This window comes from Trichomycterus rosablanca, chromosome 14, assembly GCF_030014385.1.
Source record: "Trichomycterus rosablanca isolate fTriRos1 chromosome 14, fTriRos1.hap1, whole genome shotgun sequence".
Lineage (NCBI taxonomy): Eukaryota > Metazoa > Chordata > Actinopteri > Siluriformes > Trichomycteridae > Trichomycterus > Trichomycterus rosablanca.
The window spans coordinates 36,687,403-36,707,792 of record NC_086001.1 but is presented as its reverse complement, the minus strand read 5'-3'; the positions used below and the strand labels follow the sequence as shown (position 1 = coordinate 36,707,792).

The following is a 20,390-nucleotide window of genomic DNA, read 5'->3' as shown; positions in this document are numbered from 1 at the left end:
GATAGAGGTCTCCCGGGTGCACAAGGGAACCGAGCATGTCTTAAAGTAAGGAGCAAAGATGAGGAAATACTATCAGCCGGCCGGGCGCCTAAACGCAGACCCACGATTGGCTGACGGTCTGTATGGGGGAGGGACGAGGACCGGTGCGGCCTCTGCAGTATGCGCTTTATCTCCGCCCCCGAGAAGCACTACACTCCGTTTTTGGTTTCTAGATAATCGCTCCTACTAGAGATGAGGAGGAACTCACTGTCACGGCATCAAATGTGGACTGTACAGTCAGTGATGGACTACTCGAGGATGAAGTTTATACAGACGGAGGGTACACCCGACGGGAACAGCCTCTCAGACGTTCAGGGGACGTAACGGCACCCCCTGAATCCACAGTTTACCTTCACACCTCAGTCGGGCCCCCACCGTCACGCCGGCCCAGGGGACCGAGTCCTCGTACCGCTCGCCCCCGAAGCCGCCCGACTGATACACTTCAAAAGAAACATCAAAGCAGCCACCGCTGGACCCCTGAGCAACCGTCCCAGCCACGTCCCCCTGCCTTCCGAATTCAAACCTTATATATATTCAATATTTATATATTAAAACAGGAACGACCCACGATGCTTCCGACTTTGCAGCAACAGTTTAGGGAAGGACCTTTCCTGTTCAGGCATGGCCACTCCCCAATAAGGACTATAAGGTAGCAGAGCTGAACGGCATCGGAATGAACCGGAACATCGACTGATCAATATGAAATAAATAAATAAATTAAACTAAATAAATAAATAATATTTAATAAAACAATAAATAAGTGAACAAATAATTACATAATAAATATGTAAATACTAAATAAATAATTAATTGATTAGCACTAGCGCCTGCGCTCCAATAATAAAATAAATAAATATTTAATAAAACAATAAATACATGAATAAATAATTAAACAATAAATATATAAATAATTACATTAAATAAATAAATGAGTAAAATAAATAAATTAAATAAATAAATAATAAAGTGAAGATTAAATAATTAATAATTATATAAATGAAGACATATTTAATTAAATAGATATATAAATAATTAAATAAACAAACAAACAAACAAAAACAAACAAATAAATAATTTTAAAAATAAATAAATAACTGAACTAGAACTAGCACCTGCACTTCAATAATAAAATAAAATATATAAATAATTAAATATATCACTCATTAAATAATTAAATAAATAATAAATGAATAAATAAATAAAGACAGAGATAATTAATACAAATACAGATTACATAACTAAATTGATAATAAATAAATAAAAACTGACTAGCACTAGCACCTGCACTTCAATAATAAAAATAAATAAATAAATGAGTAATTCAATAAAAAAAATATGTAAATATATGTACATAAATATTTACATAATAAATAAATGAGTAATTAAATAATAAATAAATAAATGTAGAAATCATTGACTAGCACGTCAACTGTGCTCCAATAATAAAAAAACTAAAAAAGTAATTAAATAAAAATATGTAAATAATAAAATTAATAATAAAATAATAATTACATAAACAAATACATATATAATAAATAAATAACTAAATTAATAAAAACATGAATGATTGGCTAGCACTAGCACCTGCGCTCCGCTCCTGACCTGAGAACATTAAGAATCGTTTTCTCTCCGCTCTGAAACGTCTCCGCGTTCTTTTCTTTTTTTTATTAATTAGACGCTCGGATGATTCGTCAATTATATCTTGACGCTTTAATGGCCGCGATCGTTAAAACAATTTCTACGACGGGGAACAAAAGGAGTAAAAGAAAGCGGTGATTCATCCGCAGCGCGGGAACACGAACGCTTAACGTCCGGACGAGCCGAGACGCCGCTACGCCGCTACGCCGTCCTTCTCCGCTACGTAGTGTTGCTAAGCAACCGGCATCAAAAAAATCTCCTCTCGGATGTGGGATCGCTCGGGGTTGTGCACAAAGGGAACTGTGAGGGGCGGCGGGGGTTCGGCGGGGGTTCGGTGGGGGGGCGTATCGGGGCGTTCACGGCGTTGGTATTCCGTGAGAGGCTCGGAGAGGGACACTACGCCGTGTCTCGAATGGAGATCAGGAGGCTCTGCGCTCACTGCAGGGAGAAACTGCAGCGTGGGGGAGGGGGTGGGGGCGAGAACATGGGCGGGGGGTAAGAACGGGGGGTGGGGGTGGATTTGGGAAGTGGCCGGGACAAATTTTGGTACGTGAGTACATCTCAGATCCTTTTCAGACCTGGCAAGATGATGATCAGCTCTAATGAATAATTATTAAAATAAATAATGAAATAAATAGATAAATAAAAAAAATAACAAAATATAAAATGAATCAATGAAGTAAATGCAATAAATAAATAATTAAATAAATAAATATAAAAATAAGTAAATAATTATATTAACAAACAAAACACATAAATAAATCTATAAATAATTAAAAAATAAATAATTAAATATATAAATAAATAAAATAAATAAATTAATTAATTAATTAAACAAATTAACAAAAAAATAATTAAATTAAATAAACAGACAAAAACCAAACAAATAAATCTATAATTTAAAAAACAAAAAATTAAATAAATAAATAGAGAAATAAAAGAAATAACAAAATAAGTAATACATTAATTATTTAAATAAATACATTAAATAAATAATAAATAATTAAATAAAAAAGAAATATATATAGAAAAATAAAAAAAATATTAAAATAACTAATTAAATAAACAAACAAAACAAACAAATTAGTCTATAAATAATTTTAAAAATAACTAATTTATAAAATGAGTAGATACATAAAAAATAACAAAATGAATACATTAATTAAATAAATAATAAAATAAATAAATAAATATATAATTAAATAAAAAAATATAAAATAAATAAATATCCTCAGCTCTAACAGACAGGACGTCCCAAAATCAGGATTGGGTTACATACAACGCCACTTTTAATCCCTGGGCAGGAGGGATAAGTGGAACAGCCTGACGCCCCCTCACGCGGTAACTCATCTAAGGGTATTTAATAATCCGGGAGGTGGGAGTTCACTGGGACCCCCAAAAAACACAAAGACCTTCTAATGTAATCCGAAACAGACCTGCATACCCTGTTCATCCAAAAAGGGACAAAGCAAGAGGTACAAATGTACCCGTACTGACTGTACACCCCGTCCTACAAGAGCACCCGACACCTCTCCGCATAACAGATATCCGAGACGCTCTCTGAATAAATAAAGAATAAAGAACGTTCCCTTTCTAGGACGTCTCCTGCTTCGGAGGGGCTCCCAGACGCCCCGGGCCGCGGATCACCTCCGGTTCCCTCTCAGAACCATTAATCTGAATTAGCGGCCTGACAGGGTGTCAAAACAGCGCGACTGAAAGATGAAGTCCAGTCCTGAGAGGCTCGTTCATCACGCCGCGCAACGGAGATGAGCGGCGGAGTTCAACGACTGGATAAATATGGCTAATGACGGCGGTAAAAGGGACAGTGAGGGAGGAAGGGATGGTGGAGGTTGATCGGTAGAGCTGCGACTCTCCGTATGAACCCTCCGGGTGAGGTGGAAAAGAAGCGGTGGAGAAGAGGGGGGTATGCGTAGGGAGATCGCCCGGATTCGGACTGACCCTGTAGGTCAGTTCTCTGTGGTGCTTATTAGCTTCTCTCGACCGCTATAGGAGACCTGACCCGAGGCTGGACTCCTGTCATGTATAATGAATGCACATCTGTAACCCTGCATCTGCGCTCAAGGTGCTACACCACGTCACCCGGGACCCCGGGGCCAGGCAGGCGGGGCGACGGGAGGAGCCGGTGACTCAGGTGTGGGTTGGAGAGCGAGGGCAGCGGGATTAATGCTCGAATCGGTCGAGATGATGTGCCGGAGGAGCGACCTAAATATAGCTGGCGCATGGAAGAGTGGGGGTTGGTGGATTTAGGAGGCATTAATACATCTCGTACAGCTCCGGCTCAACAGGAGCTCAGCCGGCGAGTTAAGCTCCAGAGCGACTGGACGTCCAACAACGTTCTCAGTTCCCCTGAAACGACTCGGTGGGGGGTGCCTACGAAGAATCCTACAAGGTACACAGGTCCACGCTACTGTTAAGGTGCCCCAGTTTAAGATGTAAGATCATCCGTCCATCAGCTGAAGCTGGGGCATAACGAGGAATGATATGGGTGAGGAATACAAAAACAAAACAAACAAATAAATCTATAAACATTTTTTTAAATTAAATAAATAAATAGATAAATAAAAGAAATAACAAAATAAATAAATACATTAATAAATGCATTAATAAATAAATAATAATTAATTAAATAAATATAAAAATAAGTAAATAATTAACAAAACAAACAAATAAATAAATACATACAATAAATAATAAACAATTAAATAAATAAATGAATAAATACATGAAATGAATACATTATTAAAAAATAAATATGAAAATAAACAAATAAATAAATCTATAAATAAATTAAAAAAAAATAACTAAATAAATAAATAGATAAAAGAAATGACAAAATAAATAAATAAATACCTTAATAAATAAATATGAAAATAAACAAACAAATACAAAACAAACAAATAAAAAACAAATGAATGAAAACATGAAATAAATACATTAATAAATAAATAATTAAATAAATATAAAAATAAATAAATAATTAACTAAACAAACAAACAAATAAATCTATGAATAATTTTAAAAATAAATAATTAAATAAATAAATAATTAAATCAATACCACCCATTTATTCAGACAGACTGCATCAGCGCCAGCTCTAACTGACAGGACGTCCCAAAATTGCCTAAAATTACGTTTAACGCTTCTGTCCCGATCAGGATTGGGTTACATACAGCGCCACTTTTAATCCCTGGGCAGGAGGGACATGTGGAACAGCCTGACGCCCCCCTCATGTGGTAACTCGCACAGTCATCTAAGGGCATTTAATCATTTGGGAGGTGGGAGTTCACTGGGACCCTTCTCTCGTCATCCGAATTGGACCTACATACCCGGTTCATCCAAAAAGCGTATGACCCCGCCCGGTGCAGGGGAAAAGAAGCGGTGGAGAAGAGCAAAGCACTCGATAAAACACACCCCGACCGAACACCCCAAATACACCAAGGAAAGACATGATGGCACCGAAGGAGAGACCGCATACTTTTGACCATGTAGAGTATCTTCGTGCCTACTGGGAAGGGGCGGATGTTTCAAAATGTCCCCTTACTGGGGCTGCTATTCGGTCAAGTCGTCAGAAATGGACCGGACGAGAAAAGCAAATGTTTGGAGATCAATTGACCCCTAACCCTAACCTTAACCCTAACCCTAACCCAAACCCTAACCCTAACCCGGTCAGTTAATACAAGGAACACCTGTACTCGTACTGGTTTCGTACCTACTTCGACCAACTACGAGGATCCAGCACCAGTCTAACAGTCGTCACTAATCTTTCTCTCATTACCGAAGAAAACTAACTAAACTAAACTGATTTATAACGGTTTTATAAAGGTGGCACCGATTTTTTATGGTAATAATAAAAACGACATGCATTCCGGGCCCCCTTCCGAACGGAGCTCGTGTTTAACGAGGTTTATATACAGACTGGCTAAAATTATTCACTCCCACGTTCTCGCTGGCGTCAAGTTAGCATCGCACTTCCCAATTTGTTCAGTCGGGAAGGTGAACGTATCTGCCAGAGCTCGGTTTTCGGTTAATAGAGTGAAAAAGCTTGATTTCTTTTAGCTTGATTTATCGGCAAGACCGAGGCAAGAACTAGGTCAACGGCTCTGCGCTGGAAATAAATAAGAAATGCTACGCTGGAGTCGTTCCGACGCTTATTTATGTATTTTTTTTACCTGTTTCTCCTGATTTAGTGTAGCCAATTAGTCAAACTCGGCCTCGGAGGTACGGGTGAATGAGGAGGGGTCGATGGACCACGTACGCATCGGAGGGAGCGCAGATATACCCTCCTCGGACACCGTCAAGGTCCACAGCAGCGGGAGACTAATTGGCGACGATAAATTGGGAGACAAATCCTAATTAGCAGTAGCAGACACTTGATCCTATGCAATTGAGGGGTAAGAGCCTTGCTCAAGGGTCCAACTAGGGGCAACTTATCAGCTTGTAATCTGCCTTTTGATTACTAGTCCAGTACCTTAACCACTGAGCTACCTCTGCATCCTCTCCGTCTATAGCTCATAATTACGATATGGTAGCTACGGTACGATATTTTCAGAGAGTACTAGCTGTCCTCGGAACGGTAAGCGTTGGCAGAACTGAACCTGGGGCACTTGAACCCAAAGGGTCTGGCTGGAAACCCAGTGACCCGCCAAGGATCAGTACAGAAGACTCAGAATAAGACTCTCGGTAGGCAGCTTCCTCTCGGGAGTACGTAGGATGGCGTAGAGCGCCGTGTCTGCTCTACACATTGCATGCATTATAACTTCTCATTTAGCTTCGCAGGAATAAGGGTGACGGAGCCATTCGTCTCAGCCGAGCGGTCCAGCCGGCCTTGAACTGTAAGTAAACATCGCCGGCTCGAGGAAAGAGGACAAAAGGACAGACGGGACCGCCCGCTACCCGCTACGACTCCTTAATTTGCTCTGCACCACGTGTCGGTAATTTTGCTGAGGCTGAGAGAGTCTCTGGTCAGTACGTAACCGGACGCGTCCTCTAGCGAGTCTCCAGGTGAGCGAACCGCCGTTAAAAAAGGATTCCATATGTCTGCTATTTTAGTGTGTTGACAGGGAGTCCCACGCCACACGGTTTGAAATGCTAATTGCGTTTCATTCGCGTACGTCGGCAGAATAACTCTGCACACGTCTGCAGAATGTCGACCAGAGTGCAGGCACTGGCTGGAGTCCTACAGAGCACAACAAGGGTTCCTCTTAAGGTTCCTGTCTGGTTCCTCAGTTCCAAACATTCCCTACGCTTAGCTTCGTTACGTTCCAGATTCTCTCTAAGCACCGAAGTGTCTGCTTCTATTTTTAAACCATTGTGTTCGGATTTTGGCAGCAGAAAATAATCCGAAAGAATCTGAAAGACGTTCTGAAAGGGAGTAAGCTGACACTGACGCAAGTAGGACTCCTCAGATAAGCTGTTTTTGCCCCATAAGGAAGCTCCAAGGGTTCTGGAAGGGTTCAGATCACCACACTTAGAGCCATGATCTCCATATTGAGGGCCGAACCAAGTTCCTTCCTGATGAACGTCTAAAGGAACTGTAGGCCTAAGGTTCTACTATTGGCTAGGAGTCTAGATTCACCAAGAGGAGCATAAAGGCTCTTCTAGGGTCTTGGGGACTTGGCATTATCGATGGAGCCATACAGTCCACCATAAATAAACCGGACTGTAGAGCCTCTGGGAAACCAAACAAAGGTAAATGCTCAAAAGGAGTCTATCGAAGTCTGGGAGTAGAACCCCTGAACTCTGGAGCAACCAAACCAGCTACTCAATCCACCGGGAAGCTGCAAACCCAAAAGTTCTCTAGAGAAAGAGGTAACAGAGAGACTCCTGGTATCTGGGACATCTAGAACCCCTGCACCAAAACACCACAACGGATCCGGTTTCAGTCCCCGAACCGGTGACTCACAGACCTGGAGACGCGAAGGTGTTTTTGAAGCCGAACCCTTTTATTCCGTTTAAACACCCTTCCGTGATTTTTATACAAAGCATCGTGGCGAACCGAGGTAGCAACCCTGTAATTCCGCGCGAGAGACCAGGGGTGGAGGGCATCACGATCAGTCGCCGGGCATGACAGCTCTGAAAAGGTTCGGCACTCACGGGGCGCTACGGTGAATAATAATGAGGGAAATGAGCGAAGCCGGCACCGCAGGCAGCACCGCAAAAGGGCTTTTTTGGTGGAAAGGGAAAACATCAAGTCTGATGAGGGAGGGTACTGACTTACCCCTCTGTGCCAGTCAAAGTGCCCATGCTGACTCCTGTCCAGGGTCAAACGGCCTGCAGGGGTAAGTGGAGAGTCCATGTCTAGGGGTCAGAGCTGTTTAGAGAGCACATCATAATGTTTTGGCTCTCCCCCCTGACCCCAGAACAAGCATATCGACTCGATACCGTCCATAGGTGTCCCTATATGCTGTTTGCTAATTTGATGACTGTGGTACCTTCCAAAAAAAGTTGGAACAGGGGCAAATTAGGAGCAGGAACACTGTGAACCGCTAAGTAACCACTATCCAAAACAGGCGATGCAGTCATTTAGGAGCTTTAACGACCAAAGTAACTATGGGTCTGGAACCGATTCCGGACGCCATCAAGGTTCGTGCTAAAGAGCCTACTATTCAGGTTCCAGAAGTCCGAAAGTTGCTCCTGTTGGACCCTTGAACAACTCTTAATTGCTTGTGTTCAATTCGGACATATTAAGACTGAGCAGGTCACGTTGTGCCACCAGAACCCAAAAAGGGTCAAGAGTTCCTACGTAATAATTAAAGTCTTTATTCGGATTACTTCTCTGCGAGGTGCAGGGCGCAGCAGGGCACGGTGCACCACGGGGGGCCGGACAAAATGTTCACAGGTAGCGCAAATCGCGGGTAATGGGGTCAACAAGGTACCAACAAGGTTGCATAGAAGAGGATAATATGTAATTAGGGATCAAAATGACTGATCCGGTGTGCACCGTGGACCACCCACAGGCGTCCGACCTTGGGGCTCGTCGCCATGCAGAAAGGGATCCGAGCTCTTAGTCCTCCGGCTTCTAAAGGAGCATTTATTCCCTTACTCGGAAACACCAAGGCTTTTTGGTTGTCCCTCCGCCGCTAACCGTGGTCTGCCGAGCAGCAGAGCGACACCTCTCCGTCTTCCTCGCACATACGCGCTCCCGCTGGCACCGCACAATGCCGGCCCGCCATCCCAGCAAGTAAACTGCAATTATAGCACCTCGCTGTTGAGGCAACAGAGCCGCAACAGCCAAGATGCTCCTCCGGTCCCCTGCCAGGCTGTCGGAGCGGAGTCGGAGCGGAGCGCTCGCGGCCTCCGGAATATCACAGAGACGCCGGAGAAGTGGCTGCACCAACCACCTTATTCTAGGTACACCGTGGTACACCTCGTCCCTGGCAACTCCACACCCACTGATGAGTGTCCTGTAGGTAACGAATCAGCACGTAGAGCTTTACTGGGGGAAGTGATGACCAGAAGGGAACACCGGCTACTCGGTCCACCACTGCGCCACAACCCGTCTGCTTATGTTTAGAGTCATTTTTCTCACCTGAGCTTAAGCGTAGTCCAGCGTAGGCACAGACTCAGCACCGAGCTGATACAGGCTAAGAGGGGATATACAATTACCGACTGTAGCTCATCAGTGGCTCTGCACCACACTGTAGGACCCCCGCTGACCAGGTAGGGCGGTGGATGATTCTTATCCTTCTACATTATCCTAGCAAAGCTCAGGGATTGTTGGTTATTTAAGTGTTTAGCTATAGCGTTAGCAATTAGCATAGGGATTAGCATTACATGTTCCTTCTAGATTAGCTTAGCATAGTTTAGGGATTGTTCTTTGCCTCAGTGTTTAGCTATAGGGTTAGCAATTAGTGTAAGGATTAGCATTTCATGTTTCTTTGTAGATTAGCTTAGCATATTTTAGGGATCTGTTCTTTAAGCATTTTTAGCATTTTAGCATTTTATGTATCTTCAAGATTAGATATGCGTATCTTAGGGATTGTTCCTTGTGTCAGTGTTTAGCTATAGGCTTATTAATAAATGTAGGGATTAGCATTTCATGTTTCTTTGTAGATTAGCTTAGCATATTTTAGGGATCTGTTCTTTTAGCATTTTTAGCATTTCATGTATTTTCTAGATTAGCCCAGCGTATTTTACGGATCTGTGCCTTGTCTCAGTGTTTAGCTGTAGGGTTAGCAATTAGCTTAGGATTTAGCACTTCATCTTCCTTCTAGATTAGCTTAGCATAGCTTAGGGATTGATCCTTGTCTTAGTGTTTAGCTATAGGGTTAGCGATTAGCATAGGGATTAGCATTTCATGTATCTTTGTAGATTAGCAGTTAGCACTAGTATTTCATGTGTCTTCTAGATTAGCTTAGCATATCTTAGGGATTGTTCTTTGTCTCAGTGTTTAGCTGTTGGGTTAGCATTCAGCGTAGGGATTAGCATTTCATATTCCTTCTAGATTATCCTAGTGTACTTATGATTCTTAGCATTTCATGCTGCTTTCTAGATTAGCTTAGCATAGGTTAGGGATCTGTTCCCTGTCTCAGTGTTTAGCTATATGGTTTGCAGTTAGCACTGCAAGAGAACACTGCTGCACCTGATACACTCGATGGCCATAATAGGGTGTACCTAATAAAGTGGTCAGTGGTGAACAGCATTTTTTGATGCGCTAACAGGAATCCGAGGACGCGCGAGGCGGCAGATTGGGAGCAGCAAGGACGGTGAAATGAACCACATGACTTCTCCTCTTCATGCACTAACATGACGGCGGCGGCTGTTGGAGTGATTGGAACATTAACCTGGATATGAGGTGGAACAGCGGGCGCACCTGAGCCCGCGGTCTCGCTCGCCGCCCGGAGACGGAGACGGCTGAGCGTGAGACGCGAACACGTCCGACGCTGAACCGCGGATCGGAATAACCGATTAAATCGCGGAACGCCGTATGGCCGGCGAGCTGAACCCGCCCCTGTCAGACGCCTTATCGACGCCCCCCTCTCGCGCCGCCAGATAAATGTGGAATATTAAAATGCGCCGTCTCGCTCCCTCCTCGAACCGAGCACTCCGCTTAGCCTGCGGAAACGGTCGCCATGGAGACCAGCGTGCTTAAGAACACGGAGGAATAGGGTGTCGCTCGGCTGGTACGGCATGATGTCGGTGACAAAGGGAACCGGGGCGGCAGGATGTTAGAGCGCCGTCCGGACGAGGGACCCCGGATCGCACCTTCCCCCCAAATTTCCTCCCAATCTAGTCGTACCCGAACTTCCGTTTGCATCTGGCTCCCTCTGTACTCCTGGCTGAGGAGAGCCTGGACTATCACACGCCCCCTCCGACACCTGTCCGGTACCGACCGCTTCTCTTCGCCTGCGTAAGAGTCGTAGAGTCAACTACCGATCCCCACCATCCCTCAGTTACAAGGGATACGGCAATCGTCGACCGTGTAGGGGCCCTTACAAGCGCCTGTCAGCTCTGGTGTGCCGACCCTTGGGACCGGCTTAAGTGCACTCCCCCAAAGACAGATCGTGCCACCAAGATTTAAACCCTTGATCAGCAGCAATCTCAGACCGCCTGCCAAGTCCTGTGGTTTAAGGTCCCGTCGGGACTATTAGCGTGACGGTTAGGAGTTAGCGCCTAGGGCGAGTCCCTTGTTTACCTGGGTAATCGGTAACCTAGCAGGAACCTCCCACCCACTTCAAGTGCTGCAGGACTCCTCGGTGGTCAATCGGCCTTCCTGCTGACACGCTATCTGTAGTTGCCTGACTGCATAATTAGCGCTGAATGCTAATACGAACCAGTTAGCATTCCTGCTCGTTACGAGTCTCTAGGCGAATCAAAGCCACGAGAAGAATGCGATTAGCATTCGCAAAGCATTCTCTCTGAAGCGGGCGTCGACTTTGTCTATTCGAACTGTCTGTTCGATGGTATGTGGACGCACTTTGCTTGAACGTTTGTAGCATAGCGTAGCATAAGTGTGCCACTTTCCACTTGATTAGCCTAGTGAGGAGGAACTCCACTGACCTGGACGGTCTTGACCTATTGTCAACCGTATTGACCACCTTTGGGATGCATTGGAACGTCTTGGAAGCGTCCGAATACTTCTGGTCATACAGAGTGGTACATTTTTACAGGAGGTCTCAGACTTTTGGCTCCCACTGATGGTCCAGGTCACCAAACGTACAGCTCAACCGAACGGTCACACGGGAGACCCGAGCGTCCAGGTTGGGCACCGCAAGTCCAGCTCCCGAGCGGCGGAAAGGAGCAGCTGTGTCCCAAATATAACCCAAACAAACGATGCTAAATTAGCACCGTCCTTATGTCGTTCTGCCCAGAGTTTGGAGAGACTAGCGCCCCATCTGGACCGAGTCGCTCCACGAGTGACCTTTCTTGAAGGGTTCCAGCTAAACTGCGAATATTCATTTTGATTACTCGCGAGAACGCAGAGCTACGACGTTTTTTTAATAGTCGTGAGGCACCAGACGGTCCCTAACCGGAAGGCGGCTCCTAACGACCGGGTGTCGAGTATTTCCGAGCCCGCTGAGAACACTGGGTCGCTGCGATTAACAAACGTGATATAAAACGTAATGCGTGGAGGTTCCTACGGGAAACACAGGAACTCGCCAGGAACCCTGCCAGGAACGCCGGTACTCCGTAGCGTAGACGGTAGGTGTTCGTAAGGAAATTTGCATCGTGGTCGAGAGAGTACCGTGACTTCGTCCATCAAATGTCCGGTTTCCTTCAGGTTTTCAACAGTCCAGACCTGGTGGTTTGGCCCTTGGACGGTCGGAAGAGCTAGGAAGACCGGTCTGAACCATCAAGGTGCCAAACCACCAGGTCTGGACTGTTGGAACCCTTTTGACCCTACGACACCTCGGTTATGCTCCTGTAAATACCTGAGTCATTCGCCGAGCGCTTCAGACGAGGTTCGCGCTAGCTGACCGAAAGTATTTGGATGCCGGACCGTACTAAAACAGAGCCTGCTTTGTTCTGGAAGGGGAAACAAGCTTCTCTAAAATCGAAAGTAGTGTCCTGATACTTTCGCACACACACACACTAAGCAAAGCCAACTGTGGATTCCACGTCTGCGGGCGATTTACCGAGCTCCGCCAGTCTGTCTGTCACGTCCTATTAAGGCCCGAGCGCGCCGAACGCTCCTGCGAGGCGAACGCCGAGCCGTCGCACCTCTATCTTCGGCGGATTGGATTATTAATGGATTAAATTCCCTCCTGCTCGGTTATTACTGTCGCCGAACTTGATTTACCCGTCCCGGAGGATCGGTGGAGCAATTCCACCAGTCGGAATCGAGTTACTAATGACGCGGAGGAGCAGGAAGACCTCTCAGTGGCGACCGTGAGCACGGCGGTTACTTCTTGCATCCCGATTTTTCCGGATATCGGTTGCGCGACGGTTGCGGACGTGGAATTTCCGAGAGCGGCTCCTCCTGACCTTAGATTCCAGATGTGTCTTTTGAGCGCCCGGCCAGGTCGGCGCTGGGCTAGAACGTTAGTCAAGTGCCTGATCTGACAAGGGTTCTTTTGACTGACTCTCCCACAGGCACAATCTGGGACTAGCTCGTTGTAAGGTGTCCGGATACTTTTGGCCATGTAGTGTGCCTACCCAGGCTTGCGTCATATACCAATATACAGTGGGTCCCACCCGTCACATCAGGAACGACCGCCTGGATCATCATAAAAAGATTCGTACTGTTCACGAGTTGTAAGTTTTGCGCCCCCTAGAGGGCACGATCGGCAGCCACTAGTCTGCCGGGTGATGAAAGACGGAACTCAAAAGTGGGCGGAGTATTTGATGCTGTGTAAGGACCCTGGTCTCTGAGTACCTCGCATTTGGAACAATTTAGGCTAGGTGTGTAATAGGCATACCTCAAGGTTAAAGCCTAGGATCGTTAAAGTTTTCCAAAAACGCTGCTTAGTCGCAAATCTGACAAGCTAATCTGATAAACCCCGTGTTACCTGGTCTAAGACACATTAGCTCGCTGTCCCAGCGAACCCTGTCGCCATCGCTTCACGGCAGTTCCTGCTAGCATTAATGAAATTTCCATTTTTTTATGTTAGTCAGAAGTTTATGAAGCTGATTAGCATTTCAGAGCGGTGCGTCGAACAATAACGCGCACTTCTCATGAACGCACATGACGCCGCTTTTATCTCCCACTTCCCGCCGCTTCAAAGCGGACCGGGAGCCGAGTCCCGAGGTCAGCTAAACCGCCACTAAAAGCCAGAGAACATTACTCATGCGCGGACGGAGCCGCGAATTAGCATTTAGCATTCGTTATCATAATGGGTGAGCATGAAATCGGATTTCAGATCTGAGCAAGGACAGTGTTGCGCTGTGTGGCCGAAAGTATTTGGATGCCATTTCAAGAGCAGACGGTGTTGAAACAGCGACCTCTGTGTGATCTCTACGCGACATATGGATGGCTGATGTTCCAGTTCATCCCAAAGCGGGGGCTGGACACTGGACGTCCGACAAGCTCATGGTCAGGAGTCCGAACACTGTGTTGGGTTCCCTTTCACGTAGTTGGTACAGTGGGTGTCAGAGCTTTGATCCTTGAGCGCCCAAGAGGGTCCCAAGTTCTTTACCCCAGGGTAAACTCAAAAGAACCCAGTTAGTGTTGGTACCAAACGACTCCTGCAAACCAGGTTCGATCCCACGTTCAGCTCCTGCTTTTTGGGTTCTCTTTGGCTACCAGATCCAAAACTGCTCCAGTTCCTGGACCTAAATTGCCCTCAGGATTCCTGGTTGCCCCGAGTGCTCCCCGGAGAAGTGCAGGACCGAGCGGAACGGTTCCAGAAGGACCCACGTCGATCAAAATGGAATCTTCCGCTGCCCTAGTTTGAGCCCGAAAAACGTTCCAAAAACTGTCAGAATCATTAAGGTCATCTCAAGTCTCATGCTCGCGTGGCCTCGGGCGGAGTCATCTGACACCGAAGAGAGATGAAACCATCCCGTGGGGAACATCAAAGGAGCTATTTTGGGTAGAAAGGCGCAGCAGGGGAGGACTGTAGTCTGGTAAAAAAAAGACCAGACCACAAAGAATCCTGTATGAAGGATTCCTTTTGGTTGTTCCCGGCAGGGGGCGTACTGTGAGTCCAGCCCGGAGTTCTAAGCAAGTATCCGGTAGCCGGACGTCAGCCGATCGTCCTCTTGACCTTGGAGAAAACGGGACCTCCGATGTCCTGTTCCAGGGGTAAACAGGAGTTGCATGGGCACTCTGACTGGCACAGTCGGACTGTTGGTCTGTACCAGACGTCCTCTGGCATCGTTGAGTCTTGGCCGCCCAGCAACCTGTCGGCGCTAGGTGGCTGGTCCCTGTTCGGACCACTCGAAGTCCGTCACTTCCATATGCTGATCGATGAGTGCTCTACGATTATTTGGCTGATCGCTGTTTGTCCAAAAGTATGTAGACACCAAGTAATGGGGACCAGACTTAAGATCCTGGTGTCAGCTCCGGTGCAGGACGATAGCCGCGAGTTCCCTCGTTATATCGTGGTCGCCGAGCTTTTAAAATTTGAATCCATTATGTAAAATCCCTTTCCATTAGCATCCGATCGTTTTAAGAGTGACCTTTGGGTGGCAGTGGGGAGGGGAGGGGGGGATGCCTCTCTATTATCACCTCATTAGCACTTTTCGCTGTCTTAAAATCGTATATCCACGAGAAAGCGCCGCTAACCAAAGCCATTAACCAGTCGATAGTTCCCAGACGGTATTTATTACGGTCCCGTCGGACGGCGTTGCTACGTGCCTCGCCCCGAGGTTAGGGCCCGCCGCTGCTGCTGCTCTGAGAGAGCTGATGGCGGGGGTTGTTGAGGCGCTGGGGATCAGTGGGAACACGGATTACCCCGGGGTCACGGGGACAATGAGGTAAGATGTCTTCCAGTAAAGTAGGGTTCATCAGATTTACCTGTTAGGTTGGTGTTTTTTAAAAAGTTTAATGATTCTAGTACTGCAACTTGAGGTACACCTGTTACACATCTGCCCAAACTGTTCCAAACGCAGTCAGCGCAGCGCTACCAGACTCTACCTGTTGCATTTGTACCCTCCCTGTCTCACCCAACAGGTGCCCCTCCACAAGTCCTGACATGCAGTAACCCCGCCTTCAATGTAGTCACGTGGGCATAATGCAGTTCAGTGGCTGCTGTTCTGTTCTGGAGTGAATCGGCGGGAGCGTTTCTGGGTCACGCCGGGCCCTCTACATCACTACATACTAATGGCTATGTGGATTGGGACACAGCCGCAGTTGCTCGTAAATTACACCCAGTCCCGTTCCCCCGACGAGTCCCAACAGCCGGAGTAAAAGGTGAACGAGGGCTCGGTACGGGACTGCCAGGAACAACAGATGAGAGCCGGAGTTCCACCAGGTCGGCGGAGGGTCCGCGCAGACCTCCCGGCGTATCCCATTCCCTGATCTTCTGTCGATTCTGCCGGCAGATTGGGCGACCATTCGCAGGACTAATTACAACGACGGTTTTGTCGGAGGGAGAAAAACCAGCATATGGACGTTAACCCGTCAGGGGACGTCCCGGGAAACCAGAGGTAAAATCAGGGGTGTCTTCTGGACAGATTTCTGCATGCCAGCTAGTACAGTCGGTACAGCTGACCCCCCGCCGACGAATACAAGGGGCAAGGGGCAGCACCCGACCCTAACCTAGGGGGGTCTGGGTGTACACAGGAACCGTGTAGGCGACCTTTCAACAACCTTACGTTGCAGTAAATACGAACCAGCGCCTGAGCAATAACGCAATCAGCGAACGCGCGCTCCGCCGGCTTAACGTTCCGCCTCTTCATAATCGCCCATTATGCCAGAACGGTACGTTTTTTTTTCGGTCCCCATTTCAAAGCGCTTTGATTTCGTGCGCCAGCCACGGCATTAGCAAGTCTAATCGAGCTTCCCGGGTTCCTCTGCGAGCAAGGAGCGACCAGCCAGGGAGGAGACTTTGGCTACCCGTCGGAAAGCCGCGGCTAGTGCGAACCTTCGGACCCGGAGATCGAACCCTCGAGAGAATTTGGGGCGGAGCTGAGAATCTGCAATAATCGCTCTTAGAGGCGACTTACTCCAGAGTAAAATGAGTAAACCATGAAATAAACACCTGATTCGACGAGACGACCGGGTTCTTTTCCGAGTTCGGGGTCTCGTACATGCGTCGGCCCCGGAGACCTTCCGGAAATGTCCAAAAACGCTCGGAATTCGCGGAAGGGCGGCGATTTCTTGTCATTTTGGCACGAATACAGCAATGTTTGGGATGCTCGGTAAAATGCAAGGTACGACCAGCGAGACGCAGTGATTAGCGATTAGCTAGAACGCTTCGGCTTTGGAAGTAAACAAGGACTCGATGTCGCACGCGCTGACGGGAAGTCCCGCATAGCCAAAAGTATTGGGACGCCAATTTTAACGATGGTTTTTCACAGACTTTCGACAGTTTTGTGTTGCTAACGGGTGCATAAATCAATAACATAAGGGAATTCAAGGCTTTCAACTAGGCAGCAATGGTTTAGGGAAGGTCCTTCCCTGAGTGTGGTAGCTCCGGTAGCTCTGAGGCACTGGGCTGCATCCGAATCTGATCAGGAAACTGGCACTCGCTCCCAAGAGAGCTGCTACAAGAGGGCTGATCCGCCGTACAGCGCTAGCTCGCTAGCTCGCTCACACACGCACACACACACTTTAACGAGTCACTCGTTATCTGTGAACCTCGGCGCCGCGATGTCTGCTAATATTCATTCCCACCCAGCCATGACACCCATACGCTTTCTCCTTCTGGTCCACGAGGAGCTGTGGAGAAGCGCTCGCCACCGCCGAGTTTAGCACATGCTAACCGAGCTCGGGGTAACGCTAATCAGCCATGCTAAACCTGACGTCCTCTAGCTTTGCCTCCCACACATCCGAAGCCTGCTCGTCGACAAATCACGTACGCTTCGGAAATCAGTCGAAGTCGCGGCGGACAGACAAGGACGACGGGGCGTCCGGCATACTCACCCTCCTTGGACGGCCGCTTGACCTCGGCGCTCAGGTTGCACGCGTGCGGGCCGCGCAGCTGCGCCGTCAGGCAGCCCTCGGTCCGCGGGTTCAGGGGCAGCACCACGTTGCTGAGCAGCAGGACGCTCTCGGAGTCGCCGTCGCCCAGGTGCTGCGGACAGGTGCACTTGGAGTAGACTATTCCGCACGACTCGGGCGTCCCCTTCTCGCCCTTCAGGCAGTTCTCCAGCCACATGCACAGCACCTGGCAACCGAACTGACTGGGGCTGGCCTTGTTCAGGACCACGAACTCCACCACGGACCTCTCGTCGGGGTCGTCGGAGGAGCCGGCGCCGGCGCCCCTTTTGGCGGGGGCGTCGTCCGGGAAGACCCGCCGCATCTGGATGAAGTTCTTGTCGTAGTGCAAGAAGACGTGGAGGTTCTTGCCGTCGCACAGGTACAGCACGGAGTCGTTGACCTTCAGCAGCTCGCTGATCTTCTCGTGCGAGAAGTGGTCGAACTGGTACACCAGCAGCTGGAACTCGGAGCAGCTCATCTCGCGCGTGTAGAGCTTCAGGTAGATGCTGTACTTGGTGGGGTCGGGGTTCTCCAGCGTCCAGGTGCAGTTGGTGAGGTTCTTGGGGAACATCTCGCTCACCGAGTACGATCCGTAGATGACTCCCTTGACCAGCGTGGAACACCAGAAGTCTTGGGCGCCGGTACATCCGAGCATGACCAACAGGTAGGTGGAGAATATGTAAATCAAGAGGTTGCGCACAGCCTTCATCCTAGGTCATTTGGCCTGTGGGATAAATAACGTTATTATTTTATTATTATTATTATTATTATTATTATTATTATTATTATTTAATTTTAATATCAGTTCGGATGCACAGTGCCACCTTGTGGGTGCTTGAAAAAATATGGGAAAACTTCCTCCTGGTGGGAAAAATCATATTTAGCATGAATGATGCGCACCACACGGGTTGGACGCCTGTTCAAATCCTTTTATAAGCAATAAAATCAATCATTATTTATATATCATGTGTTAATATGTGCAGTGCGGGTTGCCAGATTGATGCATTACAAATGCTGCCGATTTATTCGGTGAATAGACGTTCATGTTCATACATGCGTGTGTGTGTGTGTGTGTGTGATGCTGGTTGCGTTAATCCTGCAGCCATTGCAGCAGCGCGCGTGTGTGTGTGTGTGTGTGTGTGTGTGTGTGTGTGTGTGCGTGTGTGCGTGTGTGTGTGTGTGTGTGTTGCGCTTCACATCACGCGCTTCGTGCCAACGCTGTTCGTCTCTCAGCCTCGCTGGGCTCGAATGCGGCACCTTCCCCCCCCCCTCCAAACCAAAAAACGCACCCATCCAAAAATCTAAATACGGACAGGACGGATCAGGTTGGGGGGGTCACGTTCGCAGCCCGATGAACTACACGGGTTCGAACCTTCGTTCCCGCATGTGCAAGCAAGGTGGCAGCGGGAGTGGGGGGGGGGGGGGGGATTATTGCCAGCGAACAGGCACTTCTTTTTTGGCTACCAGCAAGGGATGGGAATGCAGCTCAGACCCCGGTCTAGTGAGTGAGACTGTTAGTGCGGGTAATGCGTCGTCACACTGACGTCCAAATGCACAAAAAGTGGCGAAATGCGCCGATTTGCGCACCCGCTAATTCTAATAATAATATGAATAATTAATAATATTAATAATAATGTACCTTACACTCCAGAAGCTATGGCTATTTTCCCCACATCCTCTTGGGCATCCTTTGTTTTGTTTTTTTTAGAATCTCCGGAACGCCGAGAACTGCCTGGTCTGCCTGGTCAGGGTCTATTTCCCATCGCGCACATTCGACACCACGACGCGAGTCCGGCGCAACAAGACGCGTCAGCGCCTCTCATGTTCCCCTTTATTCCCCCTCCGAAATACGACGATGAGACGAGACGTCGCCGATCCGGTGGTTCGTTCGTTCGCTCCGTCGTTCGCTCGCTCGCTCGGTCGGTCGGTCGGTCGGTCGGCGGCGTCGGCGGGTTGAGAGCGGATCCGCTGCTGCTGGATGGTGCGGATGCGCGCTGGAGAGAGAGAGAGAGAGAGAGCGAGAGAGCGCTAGTGGGTGAGAGAGAGAGAGACAGGAGCGCTCTCTCATCTGCGCGAAAGCTGCAGTAGCTTGCCATGGGCATTCCGGATCTTTTCAGTGAGTCGATTCCTCATTCGAATCCCGAACGATTCATCCTGAATGCGCGTCTGTTCATGGATACAGGTGGTAAAGTAGGTGCCGCGGGTTCGATCCCTGAGTCGACTCCCTGTTTCGAATCACGAACGATATATTTATTAATTATTATTTTATATTATTATTATATTATTATTATTATTATTATTATTATTATTATATTATCATTATTATATTATTGTTATTATTATTATTAGATTTATTATTATTATGATTATTATTGTTATTATATTATTATTATTGTTATTATTATTATATTTATTATTATTATTATTATTGTTATTATATTATTATTATTATATTTATTATTATTATTATATTTATTATTATTGTTATTATTATATTTATTATTATGATTATATTTATTATTATTGGTATTATTATTATTATTATTATTATTGTTATTGTTATTATTATTATTATTATTATTATTATATTTATTATTATTATTATTATTATTATTATTATATTATTATTGTTATTGTTATTATTATTATTATTATTATTATTATATTT

General features: G+C 46.9%; 1 protein-coding gene across 1 annotated transcript in view; it reads right to left on the bottom strand.

The window, feature by feature from the left end:
- The window catches only part of adgrb3 (adhesion G protein-coupled receptor B3), a 72,100-nt gene extending 52,391 nt beyond the window's left edge, over positions 1–19,709 (bottom strand). The window contains exons 1-2 of the mRNA XM_063008168.1: positions 19,362–19,709; positions 17,666–18,446 (exon numbers count right to left, since the gene is read on the bottom strand). Coding sequence (XP_062864238.1) covers positions 17,666–18,431 — 766 coding nt within the window. The 5' untranslated portion in view covers positions 18,432–18,446; positions 19,362–19,709. The remainder of the gene's footprint in view (positions 1–17,665; positions 18,447–19,361) is intronic.
- Between the last annotated feature and the right edge of the window lie 681 nt (positions 19,710–20,390).